The sequence below is a fragment of the Sugiyamaella lignohabitans genome, chromosome B (genome assembly GCF_001640025.1).
Source record: "Sugiyamaella lignohabitans strain CBS 10342 chromosome B, complete sequence".
Taxonomy (NCBI): domain Eukaryota; kingdom Fungi; phylum Ascomycota; class Dipodascomycetes; order Dipodascales; family Trichomonascaceae; genus Sugiyamaella; species Sugiyamaella lignohabitans.
In genome coordinates, this window is record NC_031674.1 from 3,610,596 (window position 1) to 3,631,818 (window position 21,223).

The window sequence follows — 21,223 nt, forward strand, 5'->3', positions numbered from 1 at the left end:
CCCCACGCCCGACTCGAGCGAAGCGAGAGGAGCTGCGGGGTCTGGGGCGGAGCCCCAGCCGCCGGAGGCACAATCCAGAAGAGAAGCTATGTGAGGTGTCTATTATTTTATGGATGGTGAGATCACTGGGGCAGCTCGAACTTCTCGCCCTTCATGACCTTGCTGTAGTAGATGTAGAAGAAGTCCGAGTACAGAACGGTCTGGATGAGACCTGCTACTAGAGAGATGAGGTCGAAGTCCGTGTTGGTGGCCCACCGATAGATCCAGCTGAGAATGTAGAATCCTCTATAAATACCTAGAGCGAAGATGTAATGCACGGTCAGCGACTCGGCCTCTCCAGTTCTCTGGACCATGAACAGTTGAGGCAGAATGGCCACCGACTCGAGCCAGATACTGAATGCCCACAAGATCTCCTTGACAGAAAACTGCAGGTTGAAAATAAGTCCCATGATTCCAGCTGCATATAATAAATATTCCATCTTGAAAGTGTCAATGTTGGGGTTTAGCGTTGGCTTGTGCTTGACCTTCATCAGGTATAACGTGTAGATCGAGGTGCCAATGTACACAACTTTCAACAGTAAATTATAAAAACTGCTCCATGGACGGTACAAAATATCCAAGTACCGCGTTAAATACACAATTGTATATAGCAATTGAGTCTTGAATGAGATACCTGCTACCGATTTCGACGTGCGGATCTTGGTCAGTAACAAGTAGATGCTCACGCAGTGGGCGAAATCAGCGCCTAAACGGAAAATGTCATACATTGTCAAGTCGGTCGGTTTACTTCGTTTTCAGGTCGTTTTCAGATTGTTTTCAGATTGTTTTTAAAATGAACTACGCGACTGTTGTTTGTTGTTGTGTTAATAGAATACGGTGACTTTTGTTGCAACCAAGCGGGTACTTCTATTAGACAGTTCAATATCAATATCTTTTGAAGTCGTGAACGCGTCTGGTTGTATAAATTATGAATATTAAAGCGGCGATTCTAGAAAGGTCACAATACTGATGATTAATGACCGAGCTAGATCGTGTGCTAGAGTATCAATAACCTGTTAACTGGTAAAAATTAATAAATAAGCGTCGACAAGTGCAAATCACTCTTAGGCCGCTTCCTGTTTATATACAATTATATACATACTACTATCTACGATTTACTATAGCCTCTTATGTGCTGGCATCTTACAGCCGTGCAGCACGCAACAGGGTTCAACTCGGGGTGACACGATCAGTCCACCTGCAGCGAAGTTCCTCACAGTAGCTCTCCGTTCTAGATCAAAGATTGCAAGCGAGGAAATGATAATCTGAAAATGACAGATTATTATCCGTTGGGTTTAAAATGACAAACAGTCGATCGTCACGTTCCATTTCCATTTCCACCTCCAGTTCCATCCACTTTTTTCAATCGAACGCTTTAAATGCTTCAAATGCCTGTCTCCACCTGTCACTGTATAATCCCAATGGAGTTACCAATTGATATAGCTATGCGGAATACCAGTGTAATAAATAGAATTTGCGGTTGTTCAAATGTATACTTTGAAAAATATTGGCTCATTGCATAAGCATACGTAAAAGCACAAGAGCCAAGATGTAAATGTAATGCAGCCTGGACCCTGCATGAAGATCATGCCAGGTACAACCTTATTCTGTCTATCGTCTGCTACGCTTTGTATCTGGCTCTCTGGTGGTATCTTCTTCAGCCAGCGTGCGATATTTGCTTCTACCTTTGAGTCCCAGACCACTTCGTACTTGAAGAGCTTTAGGGAGAACAGATTTATCTTTGTAGTCATCCTCAACAGCCTCAGAAAAATCCCGTTTGAGAATCTCGTCCTCCTGGTAGAAAGCTCCGCGGTGGTAATATTTTTGCATGTATCCTGCTTTATGGCGTTCCGATTTAGCTTTGCGTTCTTGTTCGATTTTTTCCTGATCTTGTCGAGTAAGCTCACGCTCATTCATTTGTCGTCGATTCTCAATCTCTTCCTTTTCAGCTTCTTCCTGCTCTAATTCTTGGCGGGCACGCCGTAATCTCGCCAGTTCGCGTTCTTTCCATGCTTCTCTTTCTGCTACTGGATCTAGATCATCTGTATCATCTACCTCGTCTAATCCTTGATTATCCGACGCAAACTTAGCAGCCTCTTCAGCACGCTCCTGACGAATAGTTGATTCTATCATCTTAAGTGTTTCTTCTTTTCGATTGATTTTTAATCCTGTATCTTGCGGTGGGGCAGCTGTTTCGTGCTGTTTAGAGGGTCCGGTTGCAGTATTGGATTCAGTAAGTTTCGACACAGCAGCCTGATTTCTCTTGTTCTTGCGAATAAATACAGGTCGTGCCAGAGTTACTTGGTCTTCCGAGTCAGACTCATCAGATTCGTCTTCCGTACCACTGGAATCACTTGACCCTTCGCTATCCTCTTCCTCGTCCTGTTCATCAGGTTTCTCCTCTTTTTTCACTTTTATAGATTCATCAGTCGTAAATTGTGCTCTATCTGGGTCCTGTTTGATATGGTCTGTCAAATTATTCGGTTCTTGTTTGATGTTGACTGTTTCTTCAGGTTCTTCTTCCTCGACGTCCTCTTCTTCCGTCACGTACTCGCCCTCGGTACTTTCATCTTCTACAATTGACTCTTGGATCTCTGATTCTTTCTTGACTTCTACAGTATCAGAAAGTTGTTCAATATTATCCCTATTTTGAAAATTAGCAGCTTCTTGCTCTCGTTCAATTTCCTGTTCATCATCCTCATCGACATCTTCTTGGACATCCTCCTCGTCCTCGTCTTCAAACTCTTCTCCTGAAATTGGTCTACCAGGGAAGTACCGCCTTGGTTTCGCCGGTCTGTATGGCTTTGATTGATATTTACCACTCATTTATCATTTATACGGGTTCTAGTCACTATCGAGTTTTATCAACATTGTTTACCCTCTTCATAGACGGATACTTGCAATATGTGGTTTGACCTAACCCTGATTCAATATATGTCAATTCATGTTCCAGTTAGACAGCTGAACTCTGAACTGCAAGCTTCAAACCGAATCAATTGAAATATGTCTGAAAAGTCGACTTCTGCCAAGCCACCACCAAAAGTCAATGCTGGTAAGTTGTAATGCCTCTGAAATCCTGTACTTTTTTTTTTATAGTATTTGTTTTTTTGTCAGTTTAAATCATTTAGTACTGACAGTCGTTGGTTCATCTACTATCGATGCTGAATACTGGATAGTTGCGGTCTATCAATTAATTTAATCAGTTTACTAACCTAGTCAAGAGTTACAGGCTCAGTATAACACATTCAAAAGCACAATCCAGCAGCTCTCCCAAAAGATTACCGAGTTAGAAAGCGAGGCTGATGAACATAAACTGGTTCTTGAGACGCTACGGCCGCTCGACAAATCACGCAAATGCTTTCGCATGGTAGGCGGTGTGTTGGTGGAGAAAACTGTAGGTGAGGTTGTGCCACTGCTAGAGACTAATGAAGAGGGTCTTAAAAAGGTGCTCACAACTCTTGTGGAAGATTACAAAAAGACCGAAAGTGAGATGCAAGCTTGGCAAAAGAAAAACAAGGTTCAAATTGTTCAAGCTTAGTAAATTATAGCATAGTCGGTTGAACCGTAGCTTGCATGTTATGTACTCTAATTTGATTGGTATACATTGATATATGATAATGAAAGATTCTTTTTGTTTACTGGGTCTTCTTGTCGCTCTTCTTTGGACTGTATCCTGTATATAGATAGAAAGCCACAAACACCAACCATCCAATGACTACAGAACCAGCCGATGTCAGATAAACCCAGGAATTTGTAATTTCCCAACTTCTGGGCCATTCGTCGTTCGCAATGTGTCGCACAGTTACAACACGAGCATCTTCAACAAATGTATATCCTGGGCGTTGATATTCCGTCTTGAAAGTGAACATACCATACTGATCAGGAGCCTTGAATTGAGTCGAGTAAATAGCAATTGACCCATCTTCAGCAGCAGCTTCAGCAGTTGCATTACGGCTGAGAGTTAATCTGTAGTAGGGGTCGAGCATGATAAATTCAAGCTGAACATCAGAAGCATCAAATGGAACCCACTCATTACCGTTCCATTCAGAAAGTGAGATAAGATAAAGAACATCGGTTGAAACCTTGTAAATATGAGGATTCTCCACTTCAGGAAACGTCAAATCATAGTGAGATGCACCTACACTTTTAAGAACAGATTTTTCTTGAAAGGTCCATTTGGTGATATTGTCAATAGCCGATGCAGAAGCAGCAGCTCCGTTTTTGAACAAACTAGCACTGCCGACCCATGAGAATCGGGTGTTTTTTCGGCTTTGAAGGCCAGCAGCCAGATAAGCTTGAGAACCCGAAACCCACAGCTTATCTGCCACATCATTATCTTCTTGCTCACGAGCATCAAAAACATAACTAGTGGAAGGAGCAGAAATAAATGGAATTACAAGCTCGTTGTTTCCTAGGTAGGCAGCATTGCCAGCCTCATAGTCAAACTCTCCAGACTTGGTGGACCCACCATCTTCGTCATGGGAGATGATATCTGAAATAACACTGTCGGGGGCATTGATATTGGCCGATGTCAATTTCAACACATTGTGCTCGTCTGAACTATCAGCAGAGTTGAAGTGGTCAACAATTTGATATCCTCTAGGACTAATGTGGATATCCAACTCAGCAGCAAACTCTCGTAAGCTTTCAGGACTAGACTTAGCAGATGTGACTGCAAGAATATTACCACCTAGGTTGAAATATTCCAACAGAGCTTTAGCACTCAATTTAGGACCTAGAGACTTGGCTTTGGTAGGCAGAACAATCAGATTATCATATGTCAATTCACCATAATTGACCAATTCTAGACCAGACTCGTCATGCGTATCTTTGATCGTGAGTTGGAATTCACGTTGTTCTAGACTCTCCAGATACTGTGAATATTCATTGGGGTCATCTACAACTACTAAAGTTCTGCCAGCACCGTTCAATGGCTTAGCAAATCCGGCACCCAAACTCAATGCGGCAATTCCGGCTGTTAGTAGCCATTGACAAAAATACATGTTTGAGGAAAATGGCAATTGCAAGATTCCCTTTTGAAATTTGTCGATTTTGGAGTTGACAGATCTCTCTCTTGGTGCCGAGATCACACCTTATTTACTTCGACAGCTACCACTGAGGTCTTCGTACACGTATATCTACGTGTGGTAATACCCCAACCCACAAAACCGATGCACGGCTAAAAGGGGAGATGAACCGTTATCACTGAATATCAGTAATAGTTATCTAATCACGGCTTTTGCTGAACTTATACAAACCCAAAAGATGACTTCAGATAAATCTGACCAGCCGTCAGTAGAAACTGATATTGCACAGGCTTACAAAGACCTGACCCGAGCTGAGAAAACTGCCGATGTATGTTTTGTTATCCAGTGATGATCACCAACCGTAGAGCATCGTGCCTCCGGCGACTAGTGGTTTGATCCAGACCTGGCTGCTCCTGCTCGGCAGGAGTTTCTGGCGTCCTTAGGGGACCGGCTTGAGTGGTGAGATGATAAGATCCGGGATTACAATGAGCAGGGATGTGTAGACGGGACGTTCACTAATATTTTTAGCGACTGGAACAGCTTCTGGACTCTATTGATTCCAAAATGGATAAATTGGTCGCAAGTGCAGAGCTTCAAGAATTACTTTCAAGCAAAGATCTCGCTGAGTTACAGGCGTATATGAAATCAGTGGATAATTCGGGGTCCTAATTCTGCGGGTTCACTAATTTTATTTATATTTAACTTCCATCATAGACCACTTACGAGACGACTCGAGCGCAGCGAGAGGAGCCACGGGGTCTGGGGCAGAGCCCCAGCCGCCGGGAGGCAGGCCGGCAAAGTCAATAGATATGTACATGCAATTAAATATGTGGAACATGTCTAGTTTGTTGGCTGGAGGGGAGTCCAGGTAGACACCTCGGCTGGTGGCATAGATCCATCCATCAGACTTTGTTGAGAGCTAGCATTCGATTTCGTTGATGCTAACGATGCAGTTCTAGATCGAGGTGGTGGAGGGGCCGGTGCTGCTAGTCGGTCCGATGTGGTGCTCGAAGGGCGGAGAGGAATCGAACGGTCAGAAGAGACGCTGGCGGAGCTTGGACGCGGCACAGGAAGTGAGCTTTCTGATGAGATACTACCAGGTCGAGGAGGAAGTAGTGGTGGTTGTGTCACAGCTGGAGCTAGAGATCTTGCGGTTTGATTTACAGCATTTGTAGAGTTGTCAGAGTTGGTGGTGGGAGATATACTAGGTGCGGTAGATGCCAGCGAGCTAGTACTGGTACTCGCAGACCCTATCGAAGAAGTGGCAGTCTGTGTGGCTTTTAATGGAGACCCTGAAAGGTGGTCGGGTTTCTGAGGTATAACTGGCTTTCGTTTTACAGCACCAGCGTCGCTGGGTGTGGGTCGTTTAGGCAGAGCTGGAGGTCGCTCTATAAAGTCTGGTATAGAGGAGTTCTGTTGGTCAAATGGATTAGCTGGTTTGTAGGGATTAATGACATGATTCTTAGAAGGAACAGCGAGATCGACTTTGGCATGTTGACCACCAGCAATCCACCACTTCTTACTATCTGTACTAGGTGGTGGTAAACCATGGGTGAGCATATTCTCATTAAGATCCAAAATATTCACTAGAATATTAGTGTCACCGACCTCGTCTCGTCGCTTCTGGTATATTTGGTTACTCAACTTTTGCTTGGCATCGTCGTCTATGATAATCACTTGAGCTGTAAATGTGGCATAAACAGGTCGATGGTCTGAAAACATAACTGGTGCAGAGTTATAACTCAGTTGACGAATGTTTGTGCCTCGACTCAGAATTCGATCAGTCCATGATGGCACACGAGCCTTTTCCGAACTATCATAGATATCTGTTCCGTTATCAAATTTGTACGTAGGCATAAAGTTGATTTCCATTTCATTGTAGTAAGGGAACGTCTCTCCCTTGATCATTTGATTGTTAAGCTGGTCATACTCAAAAATAGCCCTGATATGCCCTCGTTCAATTAACCCTCTAACACGCTCGTTAGGCAGATTAACTCGATAGTTGAAATCTCCCAGCCAGATAACTGTATCATGATCTTTGATCTTTCGGCCTCTTGAAAATTGTAAACCGGTGGATAATGTTTTATAATCTTGGTGTCTCTCATCAATATTATTAGCTCCAGCAGCAAGGTGGGCAGTAATAAAACAGAATGACGTGTTTGCAAACAAAAAACTAACTGCTACACCACCTTTATTACCTGCCATACCACCAAGACCAGTCTTTTTGGTTGCTCCTTCGACATTCTTTACAAAAAATATCTCAGTCTCCTTGACAAAAACCATCAAAGCAGTGCCCACCAACTGACCTGATCGGAGCAGCACATACCTGTCTCTTGTGTTGAGACAGCGTGAAACACGATTCGCCCAGAATTCCTTTTTGCCAGCATCAGCATTGAGGATTTGACCTGGTGTCAATTCTACAAGCTCTTGAAACCCAATTAAATAAAGGTCCGGAAGGTCATCTTTCGTGCGTGTTTCCGATTCGGGGAAGAGCCAGCTCGATAGGTCTTCATCGGCCATTTTACCATTAATATTAAATGTACCAGCAAAGATCTTAATGTCCCGTGAAGAAGAGTATTCATTTTTGCGTCGAGATACTTCCGCATTTACATAGTCGTAAATAGGATCATGGAGTATCACCTGCACCTGGCCCTCTATACGACCGAGAAGGACGTCCATAGTGTTTTGTCTACTCTTGTCAACAAAATTGTTGACATAAAGTCTACCAACCGATTTTGTGACATCCGCCAAAGCACCTGACAGGCCTGATCTGCCACTTCTGGTGAACGAGGTCTTCAAGGCATTTGTTCCAGCATATATTTGTGATAATTGATCTCCGTTATCTGCCCAGAGAACATTGTGGTGTGTCCATAGCTCGTGAGCATAGTTTACTGCATTGATATCATGATATTCGAGGAAGAGTTCAAGTGCATCCCTAGAAACAAGCTGTTGGATCATATTGGTTCGATCTAAGCAATCAAGACAATTTGTTCGAAATATTCCAATTTGTTCAGTGGAGTCTTCCTCCCCTGTTGCCGAGTTATAACTATAGAATCCAAAATCTATCATTGTGTCCTGTAATCGAGGGAGAATACGCGTAGCATTTGCGTAACCTCCGCTGGCTACTTCCTTATGAAAGTCAAATGCCATATAACCCAAATTTGTAGCTAGACTGGGATTGGACTGTACGTGCCTCTCATATCGCTCTGTTAAATCGATCTCACCTGACTTTTCCGACAATAAATTAATAATATGAACACTGCCAAACCTTGACATCAGAGCCTCGAAATGACGTCGAAATGCAGGCTGTGTCGCTTCAAAAGATCTCGTAATGTTGACTTTTGCTGATAATAGATTATTATCCTGCTCCCAGAATATAGGCACACTTCCTCGTAATTGAGTGTATCCAAATATATGATTACCACCAATGTCAAGAATCGTCTCTGTCTCGACAAAGTTCGCGACATTCCCGTCATCATCTATACCTCGAGCATTGTATCTCGTGCCAGCTCTTCTACACGATTGTCTCGAAATAACAGTCAATCTAGCTTGCCTATCGCCCATTCTTAGTTTCCTTGTTCCTGCAAACCCTCTTATTACAGTAGTCAAAAATCCCTGTTTGTCAAGAGCCTCCATCTGGTCTTGAGGTAGTCGATTCCGAAACTTGGTCAACTCATCGATCATGTACGAATTCCACATGAAGCTTTCATCAATGGTCTGCATTTTCGCACCAGCTTTGGGCGTTTGGCCACTATTTTTGTTAGATCTCTGCTTCATTAAGGCACTGACTGGTGCTCTGATTTCACCAAAGTTTGCGTGAAGATGTTACTGCTTCTCCTTGGTCTATGTGCCAAGTTGTTTTTGTCACATTCAATCCTAGGACTTACCGGTTCTGCATGACACTGGTGAGGTCAAAATTAGTAGAATAGTAAAAACTGCCGTTGGAGAGCAATTTCCTGATACTGGTACATGGGTGCTCCACTTGGTCTGCGGGGCTATTGAGAACATCAATTGCATAACCGTTAGCGTCGAGGCTTACAAAATCCCAGTCTGGTTTCGTGAGGCAGTGGAATTCTACCCCATATATACGACAAATGGTATCTCCCTGTCTTGGAGATGCCACCTCAGCTTGACGAGTTATAGTGCAAAGATAAATATCTCGATCTATGTTTATCAAACCAAGAAAGCCAAAACATTCAGATCTCGACAGTGGTACATACGCCTCAACATCAACATGTTCGATCTTTTTGAACTCTGCTATGCACTTTGCTTCGAATGGTGGACGTTGATGGTGGTGATGGTGACCACCACCTGAACTATTTCCGCTACCTCCGTTAGCCCCTTGGCCAGAAGAACCTACAGATTTTGAATTGTAATCTAGATTAGTTTGGCTGGAGCTTGCTGTGCTTGAATTCAATCCTGAGGTTCCATCTGATCCAAAATATCTAAAAATCAAAAAGTAGTCGTCGGTACCAAGAGCTAGTGATCTTGGATGCTCTTTCAGGTAGACTTTCATGTTTGTTTCAAGCAATTACACAAAATACGATTCACGGTATCTCTCTATACCCCAAGTTTCAGATATTGTTTTTATCAAACCTGGAATTTAGTGTTCTCCTCTCGAAAACTGTCAGATTGAAACGTCTGACTTCGAGGGAACCTTTTGAGTAAATACAAGTGACACAGCCCGAAGGCGTATACATGCAGGTAAGCGGTCCGCCGTACGATATGCGGCTGGTAATTATAGTAATCACTATTGCCAAAGCTACCAACTAAAGTTATAGACGCTGAAACTATATTTACCATTTTGTATTTGAACTATAACAAACATTATAACATAAGTTATACGCGCATTATCTCTTATATATATAACTATTTACCTCTATCATTATCTGTCCCTCCCTCGTTAGGCAAGGGACCACTCTCCTCCAGATGTAGCTTTAAACATATCTCTGCGGAATAAAATTCTCGGTTGTAATATGTGGACTCTGTATTATATTTGCTTGTCAGACGTCCTTTAGGTTCTGTCTGTGTGGTGATTTTTTGAGTATATGGTATAAGATTTTCATCCCTATATTTCAAGCTAGAAAACTGGATCTGTTAGAGATATTGTTTATCTTGCATATAGCGTTATCTTGCAGCAATATATGCAGGAACTAGGGGACTTATGGAACTCAAATATTGCATATATACCTCTGGCCCAGCTTACTACATTAGATAACAGCTCATAAAAGATAGACATACTACCTCAGCTAATAGCTAATAGAAAATAGACACATCTGTTATACCTTTCATATCCAATCTACCTTTATTATCTTTGTGGCGGTTATTATATCCAACTTACCCTACTCACAGGGTCAAGTACACTTGAATCTGTTAGCACAAGTCTACCCCTAAAATTCTGAATTAACTAACTTATCCCATCACATCTTGCTTTTCTTTCGTAATCCACTGTTTCCGTTAGCTTATCGGCCTGCTGTAGACGGACTATTTTATTTAGGGCGATTTTAACCATAGTTATCTGCTCATAGTTGTTTGACTGTGTTCTCGCAATTAACTAAGTGGTCAGCGGCTGGGTAAGTATAGCTTGTATTTAATTCCAGACTCTCGTATGTTTCATTTCGTCACTTCACGTGCATACCTGTTCTACAACTTATAGCCAATGTTCAGCGGATTAGCGAATTGCCGTTAGTGTGCTTCAACACCCACATGAGTTGCTCCAGTTCGATTGCTGCATGATTGACGCACAATGGGCTGGTGGCAGTTACACACTGGATAACATCACATTACAAGTATTACAAATTCAATTGATCATCTTCGTGGAATACAGATACCTTTGACCAACAAAATGTCATTTGAAGCGTCTAAATTATTTGATTTGACTGGAAGAATTGCTTTGGTAACTGGTGGTGGTACTGGTCTGGGTGCAATTATCACACAGGCTTATATCCAGAATGGCGCATCTAAAGTCTTTATTTCAGGCCGAAGACAGGAAAAATTAGAAGAAACTGCTGGAAAAATAAATCAATTGGGATACACTGGCAAGGTCATTCCCATTGTAGGAGATGTGTCTACCAAGGAGGGTGCACAAGATCTGGTGAAAAAATTGACTGCCGCTACTGACTCTCTGGATATTCTGGTCAACAATGCTGGTATCATGCTACCAGTTGATCCTGCTCGTACCGATTCGAGCAAAGAAATTGAATCTCCAGAAGATTATGCTGCTCGTGTTGCAGGTGGTGATTTTGATGGCTGGGTAGACCAATTCAAAATTAATGCTATTGGCCCTTACTTTGTCACATTTGGTCTTCTGCCTCTCCTAGCTAAGGCTGCCAAGAAGGGTGACGGTCGTGGAAGTGTCATCGTTATCACCTCTATTGCTGGTCTCAGTTATCCACCTGCCATGTCTGCTGCCTATCAATCCTCAAAAGCTGCTGCTATCAGTGTTACCAAGGGACTGGCAACCCGTCTTAGTCCATATCAGATTCGTGTCAATTCCATCGCTCCAGGTGTATTCCCTTCAGATATGAGTGTCAACTTGCTTGTAGACAATGTGAAAAATAGCATTCCTGTGCGGAAGTTCGGAGATCCAGAAGAAATCGCTGGTCTCGCATTGTTTCTCTCATCCAAGACTGGCGGATACACCCACGGCACTAATTACGTTATCGATGGTGGTCGTCTTTTAAACGTGCCTGCATCTTAGATCTTTTGCTTTTTCTAGAGTTTGATTTCTTTGAGCTGTCATCGTTGGTACTGAATATCCAGACATAGATCCCGATGACTTTTTGCTATATATAACTAAATAGAGCCTGATCTCAATACACCAATTTTACATGGGGGACTTAAGTGCTATGTATCAGTGACAAGATCCTGACATCAACAAAAGACTTGTCTTCAATCGATTTGGCTCTTTTCTTTGGCTTGAACTGTGTAATTTCTGTCAGGGGTTGTCATATGGGATGTTCCGCGGGATTCAATGAAGTTCGCGGACCTGCATATTAGTAGTATTTCCGCGGAGTTTAAGGTAGGGTATAGTGCGATTTCATATAACACGCCAAACCATGAGATTACTAATACAAATAGAAAACTGGATTATATGGTGGAATATAAATAGACCAGATCTTCTTTTTCTCTAGTAGTACAATTCATCAAACAAATATCAATCAAAGTTTAGTAATATTCATCATGTCATTTTCTGCATCTCAACTTTTTGATCTCTCAGGACGAGTGGTTCTAGTGACGGGAGGTGGCACAGGATTAGGAAAGATATTCACCAAGACTTATGTTGAGAATGGTGCATCAAAGGTTTTCATTACTGGTCGTAGAATAGACAAGTTGAAGGAGACAGCGGACGAAATCAATAGTCTTGGTCATTCTGGGGTCGTGGTTCCTATTGTAGGAGATGTAGCGTCTAAAGATGGAATTAAAGATCTTATTAGAGATATCAATGCTGCTACCGACACTCTAGATATTCTTGTCAACAATGCCGGAATTCTCAGTCCAGTTGAGTCTCCTCGTACCGGAGCCTCGATTGATGAGTTGGAATCACCTGAAGAGTATGCTACTCGAGTAGCAGAGGGTAATTACGACGGATGGGTAGATTCGGTAAAAATAAACAGTATTGCACCTTATTTCCTCACAATTGGCCTACTACCATTGTTGGCAGCTGCCGCAAAGAAAGGAGAGGGTCGGGGAAACGTTATTGTCGTCACATCTATTGCTGGTCTTAGTTACTCTACACCCATGCCAGCTTCCTACCAGTCATCCAAGGCTGCGGCTATAAGTGTTACCAAGGGTCTATCAACAAGGCTTTCTCCTTATGGCGTTCGAGTTAATTCTGTTGCACCAGGAATTTTCCCCACAGATATGTCAGGTGGTCTTCTAAGTGAGAAGTTAAAGCAGACTATACCTATGCAAAAGTTTGGTGAACCTGAAGAGATAGCTGGACTTGTGTTGTACCTGTCATCGAAAGCCGGTAGTTATTCCCATGGAACAAACCACGTCATTGATGGTGGTCGTCTGTTAACTGTTCCAGCTTCTTAAACTATGAGCTGGTATGTTCGGTGCTGGTAAAGATTTAATGGTAAGCGGGTTCAAAAAAAGCATCGAAGTAGCATACTTCAAATAATGTACCACTATATAGTTTACTTCCTTTTACAATGTGTATTTAATATTATTGGATATGTTGTGTATTTGCTTGATTTTAGGGTCTGTTAGTTTATAGTTAGTTTATAGTTAGTTTATATTGACATGTGATAATATATGCACGATAACAGGATGATAGGAAAGGTGTTTCTGCAGGGTCCTATTTGAGCACCAAAAAGGGGTCCGCTGCTCATTTTTCAATGATTTATCTTAGAATAATTAAATGAAAATCAAGTAAAATCTCATATAAAACTATAAAAAAAATAATGGTTAGAACTGGTGTGCAACATCTTTTGAGCCACCCCCGCAGTTCGCCAAAAAGATAAATCCTGTTTGTTTAGGGCAAGGGAGGTTGGTGGCAAGGCATGCAATCAGGCGGTCAGTTTGCAGTATTGCTGCAGACAAACCCATATCTACAAAGTACAGCCAGCATCGCTATCCGTCGTCTAAACTTAACTCTGCTACTACCTACAAATTAGTATAACAGTCTAACAGAATAGAGCAATAAGTTCAAACCTGTGCTGGAACTGAACTACTCAGCCCCTATCGTTGCTCACGGGTTTTGATACACGCTTTATACTGGTCAATCGGAGGTATCTCTTCCGAAATTTCAATTTGTATCATCTGTACTTTGGCAAAAAACCATCACAACAATTGAAGTTGAGTCGATTGCATTCTGACCTTTAGTTTATTACACCAATTTCAAGATAGGCTTGCTGAACTATTCACCGGTCGAGAGTCAAGAGCCGAAGCACCTAAGAATAGCAACCGGTAGCGACTGATTTTAGCTGGACGGTAGTTGTCGCAGAAGATTCATTTTTATTGGTGGCCGGGTCTAACGTTCTATGTTACTCGACATTAGTGAAGTTATCAACGATAGTATTGGTGAGATTGAGTGTGTTGAACGTGTGGTATCCCCTCGTTTTTTCGACGACACAACTGAATCTGGGTTTGTATTAGTGGATATGGACGCTCGGGCTGATTCGAGCACTAAAGTGCAGCTGTTATTTTCGAAATCCAAGGTATATGTTCACCCTACATCGTCTGCCAAGGACAATATCCCGGGATATCTGGCCTTGGTGAGACCAAAGAATGCATCTAATACTGAAGTGCTGCTTTCATGGGTTCCCGAATCCTCTTTAGCAGGGTCGCGCGATTTGGATTACTATGTCAAAGTAGATCTCGAACCACCTCATGCAGCTGATGAAATTGGCCCAAGTACCAATGCGTCAAATTCTAGAAACACTTCAGGTATCCGTGAAGTGCTAGTCTCTCCACCTCCTAGATCGTCAATTTCATCCTACGCGTTTTCAATTCCTTTATCAAATATTTACTCTATTCAAGTTAGACCCCCTTCTTTTGGATGGTGGTGGGGATCTCTGATTCTTCATACAAAGACTGAAGAAACTTTGCCAGCTCTCTTTTTCCATGATTCTGAGTCGCAGAGTACTATTCTGCAAAGAAAGCAACGAACGAAGGATTTCGAGCCTTTTGCAAACGGTGATGAGTTGTTCTGGGGTGGTGAACAGTTCCTACAATCTTTGAAGAATCTCGCTGCTCTGGAGACCTCTACTTTAGAGCCGTCAATCATGTTAGTCAATCCAGAACCAGAAGATAGAAGGGCTTTTAGTCCAAGGAGTGCAAAGGTTCAACAGCCTAAAGAAGATCCAATTTCAAAAGCTCTTAAGGATGTTAGATGGTCAATTCTAGAAAAATTAGCCAGGGTGACGAGACTATCTCGTCAGGTGGCACTAGATGTGATTGACAAGTCTCCACAGTCTGTCAAGGTTCTTCTCAACAAGCCTGAGGTCAAGAAAATTGGTGATGATTTTGATAGTGCCAAAGTCTACCTAGCTAAATGGGCATTGGGTATTGCAGAGGAAGCACAGCGGTCAAGGTCTAAAGTTGTTTGGAACGATGGCTATGAGGATATCATGGGCAGTGCTGTAGGTGATTTCGAGCTATTGTCTGTTGATTATTCTATTGAAAGAAGAAATGAAGTTGGTCTCGCTGAATGGTCAGCTTTCTTTGATCATACTGGTAGGTTGAGCTTGACGGTCAGCGAGGTGAAGGAACGGATTTTCCATGGTGGACTCGCACCGGCCGTTAGAAGTCAAGCCTGGTTGTTCTTGTTGGGCGTTTTCCCCTGGGATAGTGATGAGTCCCAAAGACGCTCCATTCTGTCGGAAAAACGAAATGAGTATTATCGCCTCAAGGGCAAGTGGTGGAATGATACCGAACGACAAGATGATGATTTTTGGAAGGATCAAAAGTCGCGCATTGAAAAAGATGTTCACAGGACAGATCGAAATATTTCCATCTTTAGTGATTCTGACACACCACACCCCGACCCAGAGAGCAGATTTGCTGAAACCGGTACGAACCTTCACTTGGAACAACTCAAAGATTTGCTCATCACTTACAACGAGTACAATGTCAACCTTGGTTATGTTCAGGGTATGAGTGACTTGTTATCACCTTTATATGTTGTATTCCAGGATGATGCTATTGCATTCTGGGCATTCTGCGGTTTTATGAAGCGAATGGAGCGCAATTTCCTACGTGATCAGTCTGGTATGAGACAGCAGCTACTGTCCCTCGATCACCTTGTACAGCTCATGCTGCCCAAGCTATATGTCCACTTTGAAAAGGCTGATTCGACTCACTTTTTCTTCTTCTTTCGCATGTTACTTGTTTGGTACAAACGTGAATTCGAATGGGATGACGTATTACGACTATGGGAAGTTCTGTGGACAGACTATCTGTCGAGTCAGTTTCACCTTTTCGTTGCTTTGGCTATTCTCGATAAAAATAAAGACGAGATTATGGAGCATTATACTCAGTTCGACGAGATCCTAAAGTATATGAATGAGTTGTCTATGAAGATTGACCTTGAGGATACATTAGTACGAGCTGAGATACTTTTCACAAGATTTAAGAAGACGGTAGATATGGTAGATAGGAAACGTGCTGAACAGAATAACGAAGATGCTGCAGGTCAGCAAGAGGGTCTACCAAAAATCAGCGACGAATTAAGACTCCTGCTATCTAAAGAAGTAATTGAAACAAAGGAGGTTGAACGACCCCCCAATGCTGGAGGTGGCTAAACTATTTATTAATTAAGTTATATATTAAACAAAATTACATCATCAAGTCATTATATTTCGTAATCATTATTGGATTGATAGTTAGTTCAATCAATCACTATGTTATACTTCGGGGATCCCATTGTACTCGATATATGCCAAGAACAATTGAAATCTCCTTTCTTTGTCAAAAGAGCTAATTACTCTTGACAGTACATTGTTTAGTCCCCGCTGCTCAGTTAGCTGCACCACTAATGAAGGCAGGTCGTTTTCGTCATCTCCAGGAATCTGGGTTTCTAAAGAAGAAGTATGACGCTCGATAAATTTAGAGATATTAGAGGCTAAGATTTCATCAGGAAAAATAATATCCGGTGGTAGAATTGCTCTAATTTGTGATTCCTCAACTGTCGAATTGGAAAGCAACCTTTTCAACCTTTTCATAGATTTAGGTTCTCGTCTTGCAAGATTATTGACGAGCCTTGGAATGTTCGCATCAACCAGCTTCTCAACTATTGCATCCTCTTGCGGAGTCCACACCGACTCATTAAGGACCCCAAGCAGTTTTTTCAACCGACCCTTTTTTGAGCCTAATAAAAGTAGCATTCGGCCATTGACCCTTTCTATTCCATGGAATTTCTCACATTCCTTAAATTTGGCCCACTTCGAATCGTCAAGAACACTCAATATTTTATTTGCTTGCTGGCTTCTCATAGGAGCATCTAACAACCAGTAATCCCGATAGTATTCAATGAGTCTTAGTACACTGTCATCCGACAGCTCAGTCTGTAACTGGCTGAGCAAACCCAATCTACTCAAATCTCCCAGAATATGAACCCTATTATGGACGTTTTGAAGGTATATTACGAGGGCATTATTTCTCTTAAGACATAGCCTAGCAATCTTGGGAACTAAAGCCTTGTCAATAAAATCTCTTAATATCTGATCCTCATCAAATATCCATATACCTGGTACCCTTGGCAAATGCTGAGAGTCAAAGTCACCGCTTAGTATACCATCTAACAGGGCCAAAGTTAAGTCTCTATCCAGTGAAGTAGCATAACAGCAATTTTGAATAGTCACCAAATCCAATGTTGGAAATACTTCCGACAACAATTTTACCAGCTCTGCACTGTTTCTTTCTGTGATGTACTTATCCAGTAAGCTTAGAAGTTCTCCGCTGTAGTTCTTATGACGCAAAATTGATGAGGGTGTTTCCGTGTCATTCGGGTATTGTTGACTACCGGTCTCATTTATCGCTGATTTAGCACTGCTACCATTAGCACTAACACTATCAGTAACCTTTTCTACTTCAACATTATCATATTCATCAGTAACATCAACCTCGACAACTTGACTAAATGCTTCGAACTGACTTCCCTGCACGTTTCTTTCCCTACTTGCTTCACTCGACGAGACTGCTTGCGATAGATTCTCATTGGATCCTTCCACGTTCCGCTCGATAATTTTTCTTCGCTTTTGAGCTTCTTCATGGCTCCCATCTACAGTAGATTCACTGCCACCTGTTCCATCCGAGCTCTCGGCTACCTCAATAATGGCAGGCCGTTTTCTTCGTCCGCCGTTTGCAGTCAAAACTCCGTCTTTGCCATTGGAACTTGTAACTGCGTTTGAATTATCCTTGGCTTGGGTCTGGGTATTTGGCTTTTGAATACCATTAGTGAGTGTATCAATAAATGGGTCCTCCTCAGACTCTATTTCAGAAGCTTCTACACTTTGGACATCCTCATAATACACTCCTTGGGAACTGTGATTTGTTTTATCATTAGATCCCATATTTGCAATTTCTTCAGCTTCTTTTTCTGATGAGCTTTGCTCCCCAAGCTCCGGTGATAATCGCGATGTAAATTGAAATTTATCTTTTGATCCATTTGCCACCGTTTTCGGTTGAATCTCCTCAAACAGTGCATCAAAGGATTCAGATTCGTCTTCTGTCTTTCGAGCTGATTTTTTACGACCGGCTCCCCGGGTAGATTTCTTCCCATTCCTAGCACCTGCAGCTATTTTATTACTCACGACAGAAGCCACAGGAGATTTAACTTGAGATGACGCTGAACCATCTATGATTCCTAGTTTTTTTAACGATGAGCTGAGAAACACCTCAGGATAATCATCTTGTAGGATGGCTTTTATCTCGGCATCGCTTCTGTGACCAAATATACGCTCCCGAGATACTTTTCTTCGTCTGAGATCAACATCTCTATGTTCACAATCATACATCGCAAGATTTGAAAGCCAGTTTATATCAGTCCGCGATTTATGCTAAACCTCGTTAGTCTCGCTCGAAATCACAATTTTAATGCATATCACACTCACCAATTCGCTTAATACTTTGAAGTTCAAAGCGTCATACTTCTTTCGACATATCGCAATAAAATCTAAAAGTATATCGAACTCATCATTAGAGAACTTTTGTCTAAACTTGTGCTGTGATAGTGTTGAGTTCGCAAGCGCAACAGTCCAAAACGTTTCCCATTGTGCCTCCTTTACTAGATACAAATCGCCTGCAACCTGTGATAACATATGGACGTGCTTCATGCGCCTTAGCTGTCTAAGAATACCTTGTTCTGCTCGACTTAGCTACAAGGTGTTAGTTGTCCTGTTCCCTACTTTTCGTAAAAATGTCACTTACCGTTTTCTCAAGCGCCTGCGAAAGCTTTTTAGTTTCCAACAGCGGCTTTATTCCAGCTTCCATAGAACAACAAACCTTAGCAATTAATGCATTTTCAAACCGTTCATACGGCGCATGAATGGGTCTTTCCACACCCGGGCTGAAGGCCTTACTCTCGCCATTCGCTCCGATTGCATTGACATCCGACTCGATGTATTTTGATATTGGGGTCTCCTGACCACTTAGTGGGCCGGCTCTGTTGGAAATTTTAGATACAGTTGGTGGTTTTGGCGGGCCATTCAAGGATCCTGTAAAAGCAGCCACTGAATCAACAGATCCTGACGAGGTTGACGAAATTCTCGCATCTTCTGCTCCTTCCTGAGGAGTTTTCCTGATCCCAGATTCGCCTGATACTTCATGAGGTTCAGAACCCTTGCTATTTGAATCGTTTCCTCCGACATTTCCATTTGCAACCGCAATTTGCGATTGGTCGTTGGCTGAAAGGGGTCTTGAGTTTTGTGTTGAATTACTTGTATCAGTATCCTGGATATCGTCAGCGATCCGTGGCAGCCGTCCTCTACGTTGTGTTGTTGGAGGGACTAACCCACGAGTGCTTGGTTCTACTTGACTTGACGGTAAACCTTCAAAAGGAAAAGGGGGGCTAGCCTCGTGTAGCATTGCTGGACGGGAGTCAGCCACTGATTTTTTGTGGGCTTCGTCAGGGCCAGATTGTGTGGTTCCTGGTTCATTATCTTTGCCCTGTTCTAAGCTTACTATATCCGTTGGCAAAGGGATATTTGACAAATTTGGACCTTGTGAGCTGGTTGGACTGTGTTCAGAAGCAGAAGGTGAGCTGGAAAGAGACGCCAGGGTCAAAGAGACTCTATCTCCCATATTTGGAGATAGAGCATTATGAGTCGATCCAACTGCGTTGTGGCCGTTTATACTTGACATTGATATTAGCCTGGCATTAATCCGACTTCGTTGACGAGGACTTTCTAAGAGAGAATCATTGCTGGGCTTCTCTGCTACATGCTTTGTTGGGCTGCTATACTCTTCTTTAACTTTAACAAGACCGTAATCTGTTTGGCCATGTTTATGAGACTGAAGTAGGTGCGGTGGATCAATAACGGGATGGACAGTTTGTTCATTATTGTCTCCATGGCCTGTAATTGGGAGGCGCGTATGATCCTCTTTATAAATATGCCCTCCGTATACCCCTTTACGTATAGTGAATGATTCTAGTCCCGAGGAAGCCCCATGGAGGTATAGTTCCTTGACAACGTCAGGCGAGAAACAAGCCAGATGCTGGTACAACTGTGGCAGAGGCCTAGGATTGTCCTTTTCAACTATATTTATACTATCTGCAGCCGGTACATTGACAATATGTCCACCATATTGTTCAATTGACGCAACTAGTTCATTCCTATCACGAACATCCTTGTGAACCCAGAACGAGAATTGCTCAAGACTATAACACACGTCTCTGTCGGATTCGTCATTACTTGAAAAAAATAACTTTGAGTCCTCCTCGTCCTCTTTAGTCATTTGTAGTAGAGTGCAAATTACCAGTGCATGATCTTATTGGTTATATTCTTCAAGAGTAATCAAGACTAATCAACTGACAAGTTTGTGGAAGATGGCGCTCTGTGTATAGTACATTTCATGATAACCCGCACCTGTAGATCTGCATTTCTCCAACTCGTTACAAGAATATTCGAACCACCCGAAGTAATCCTCCATCATTCTCGAATCTGACGAAAGATACTTGAATAATTCTTTACCTTACTCGAGTTTGATCAATATACTTGAATAACGAGAACCCTAGCATGATTATATTAGTGAACAATTCTTCTCTGATAATATTTAGCATTGATACCCACCCACGGCGATTTGAATACTGATATACGTAGAAGTGGCAGCTTTATTTTGGATATCACGGCAAAACTAATCTTCAAGCGCTCACTCTCACCACTCATAGTTAACCTGCTGATATGACGTTGCGCTTGATAGACCCCCCAGTGGTCGTTTTCTTGTCGTATTCGGTACGATAAGATTAGATCTATTCGATCTCGAGAGAGTGCCGTGGCACGTGATCAGAATTATATATGCAGTAATAAATTTAGCACGAGGTGCGAAATTGGCGCGTACAGTGACAGTCATTAATTGAACTTATAGGAAACATTCTCGCATTGCCAAATATCCATGATTTGGCGACGGTCACATCGCTGGATCTGCCTACATTCTTATTGTTTACACGCTTACAAATTCTCCCTGCCCAGACTGTATTTGTAACAGCGAGT

General features: G+C 42.3%; 7 protein-coding genes across 7 annotated transcripts; 3 read left to right on the forward strand and 4 right to left on the reverse strand.

Annotated features, from left to right (window-relative positions):
- Positions 1 to 1,650: 1,650 nt before the first annotated feature.
- AWJ20_3205 (microfibrillar-associated protein family protein) lies at positions 1,651 to 2,865 on the reverse strand (the record flags this gene model as incomplete). Its single annotated transcript, XM_018880213.1, has 1 exon — positions 1,651 to 2,865. One exon carries the CDS (start codon positions 2,863 to 2,865, stop codon positions 1,651 to 1,653), a length of 1,215 nt encoding a protein of 404 aa, XP_018738054.1.
- Positions 2,866 to 3,674: 809 nt separating this feature from the next.
- WBP1 (Wbp1p) lies at positions 3,675 to 5,042 on the reverse strand (the record flags this gene model as incomplete). Its single annotated transcript, XM_018880214.1, has 1 exon — positions 3,675 to 5,042. One exon carries the CDS (start codon positions 5,040 to 5,042, stop codon positions 3,675 to 3,677), a length of 1,368 nt encoding a protein of 455 aa, XP_018738055.1.
- Positions 5,043 to 5,906: 864 nt separating this feature from the next.
- Positions 5,907 to 8,843, reverse strand: INP53 (phosphatidylinositol-3-/phosphoinositide 5-phosphatase INP53; the record flags this gene model as incomplete). Its single annotated transcript, XM_018880215.1, has 1 exon — positions 5,907 to 8,843. One exon carries the CDS (start codon positions 8,841 to 8,843, stop codon positions 5,907 to 5,909), a length of 2,937 nt encoding a protein of 978 aa, XP_018738056.1.
- Positions 8,844 to 8,949: 106 nt separating this feature from the next.
- On the reverse strand, positions 8,950 to 9,582 carry INP53 (phosphatidylinositol-3-/phosphoinositide 5-phosphatase INP53; the record flags this gene model as incomplete). Its single annotated transcript, XM_018880216.1, has 1 exon — positions 8,950 to 9,582. The coding sequence occupies one exon, from the start codon at positions 9,580 to 9,582 to the stop codon at positions 8,950 to 8,952; it is 633 nt and encodes a 210-aa protein (XP_018738057.1).
- A 1,329-nt stretch (positions 9,583 to 10,911) lies between these two features.
- AWJ20_3209 (oxidoreductase) lies at positions 10,912 to 11,766 on the forward strand (the record flags this gene model as incomplete). Its single annotated transcript, XM_018880217.1, has 1 exon — positions 10,912 to 11,766. The coding sequence occupies one exon, from the start codon at positions 10,912 to 10,914 to the stop codon at positions 11,764 to 11,766; it is 855 nt and encodes a 284-aa protein (XP_018738058.1).
- A 482-nt stretch (positions 11,767 to 12,248) lies between these two features.
- AWJ20_3210 (oxidoreductase) lies at positions 12,249 to 13,106 on the forward strand (the record flags this gene model as incomplete). The annotated part of the gene is made up of 1 exon (XM_018880219.1): positions 12,249 to 13,106. One exon carries the CDS (start codon positions 12,249 to 12,251, stop codon positions 13,104 to 13,106), a length of 858 nt encoding a protein of 285 aa, XP_018738059.1.
- A 947-nt stretch (positions 13,107 to 14,053) lies between these two features.
- GYP7 (Gyp7p) lies at positions 14,054 to 16,315 on the forward strand (the record flags this gene model as incomplete). Its single annotated transcript, XM_018880220.1, has 1 exon — positions 14,054 to 16,315. One exon carries the CDS (start codon positions 14,054 to 14,056, stop codon positions 16,313 to 16,315), a length of 2,262 nt encoding a protein of 753 aa, XP_018738060.1.
- Between the last annotated feature and the right edge of the window lie 4,908 nt (positions 16,316 to 21,223).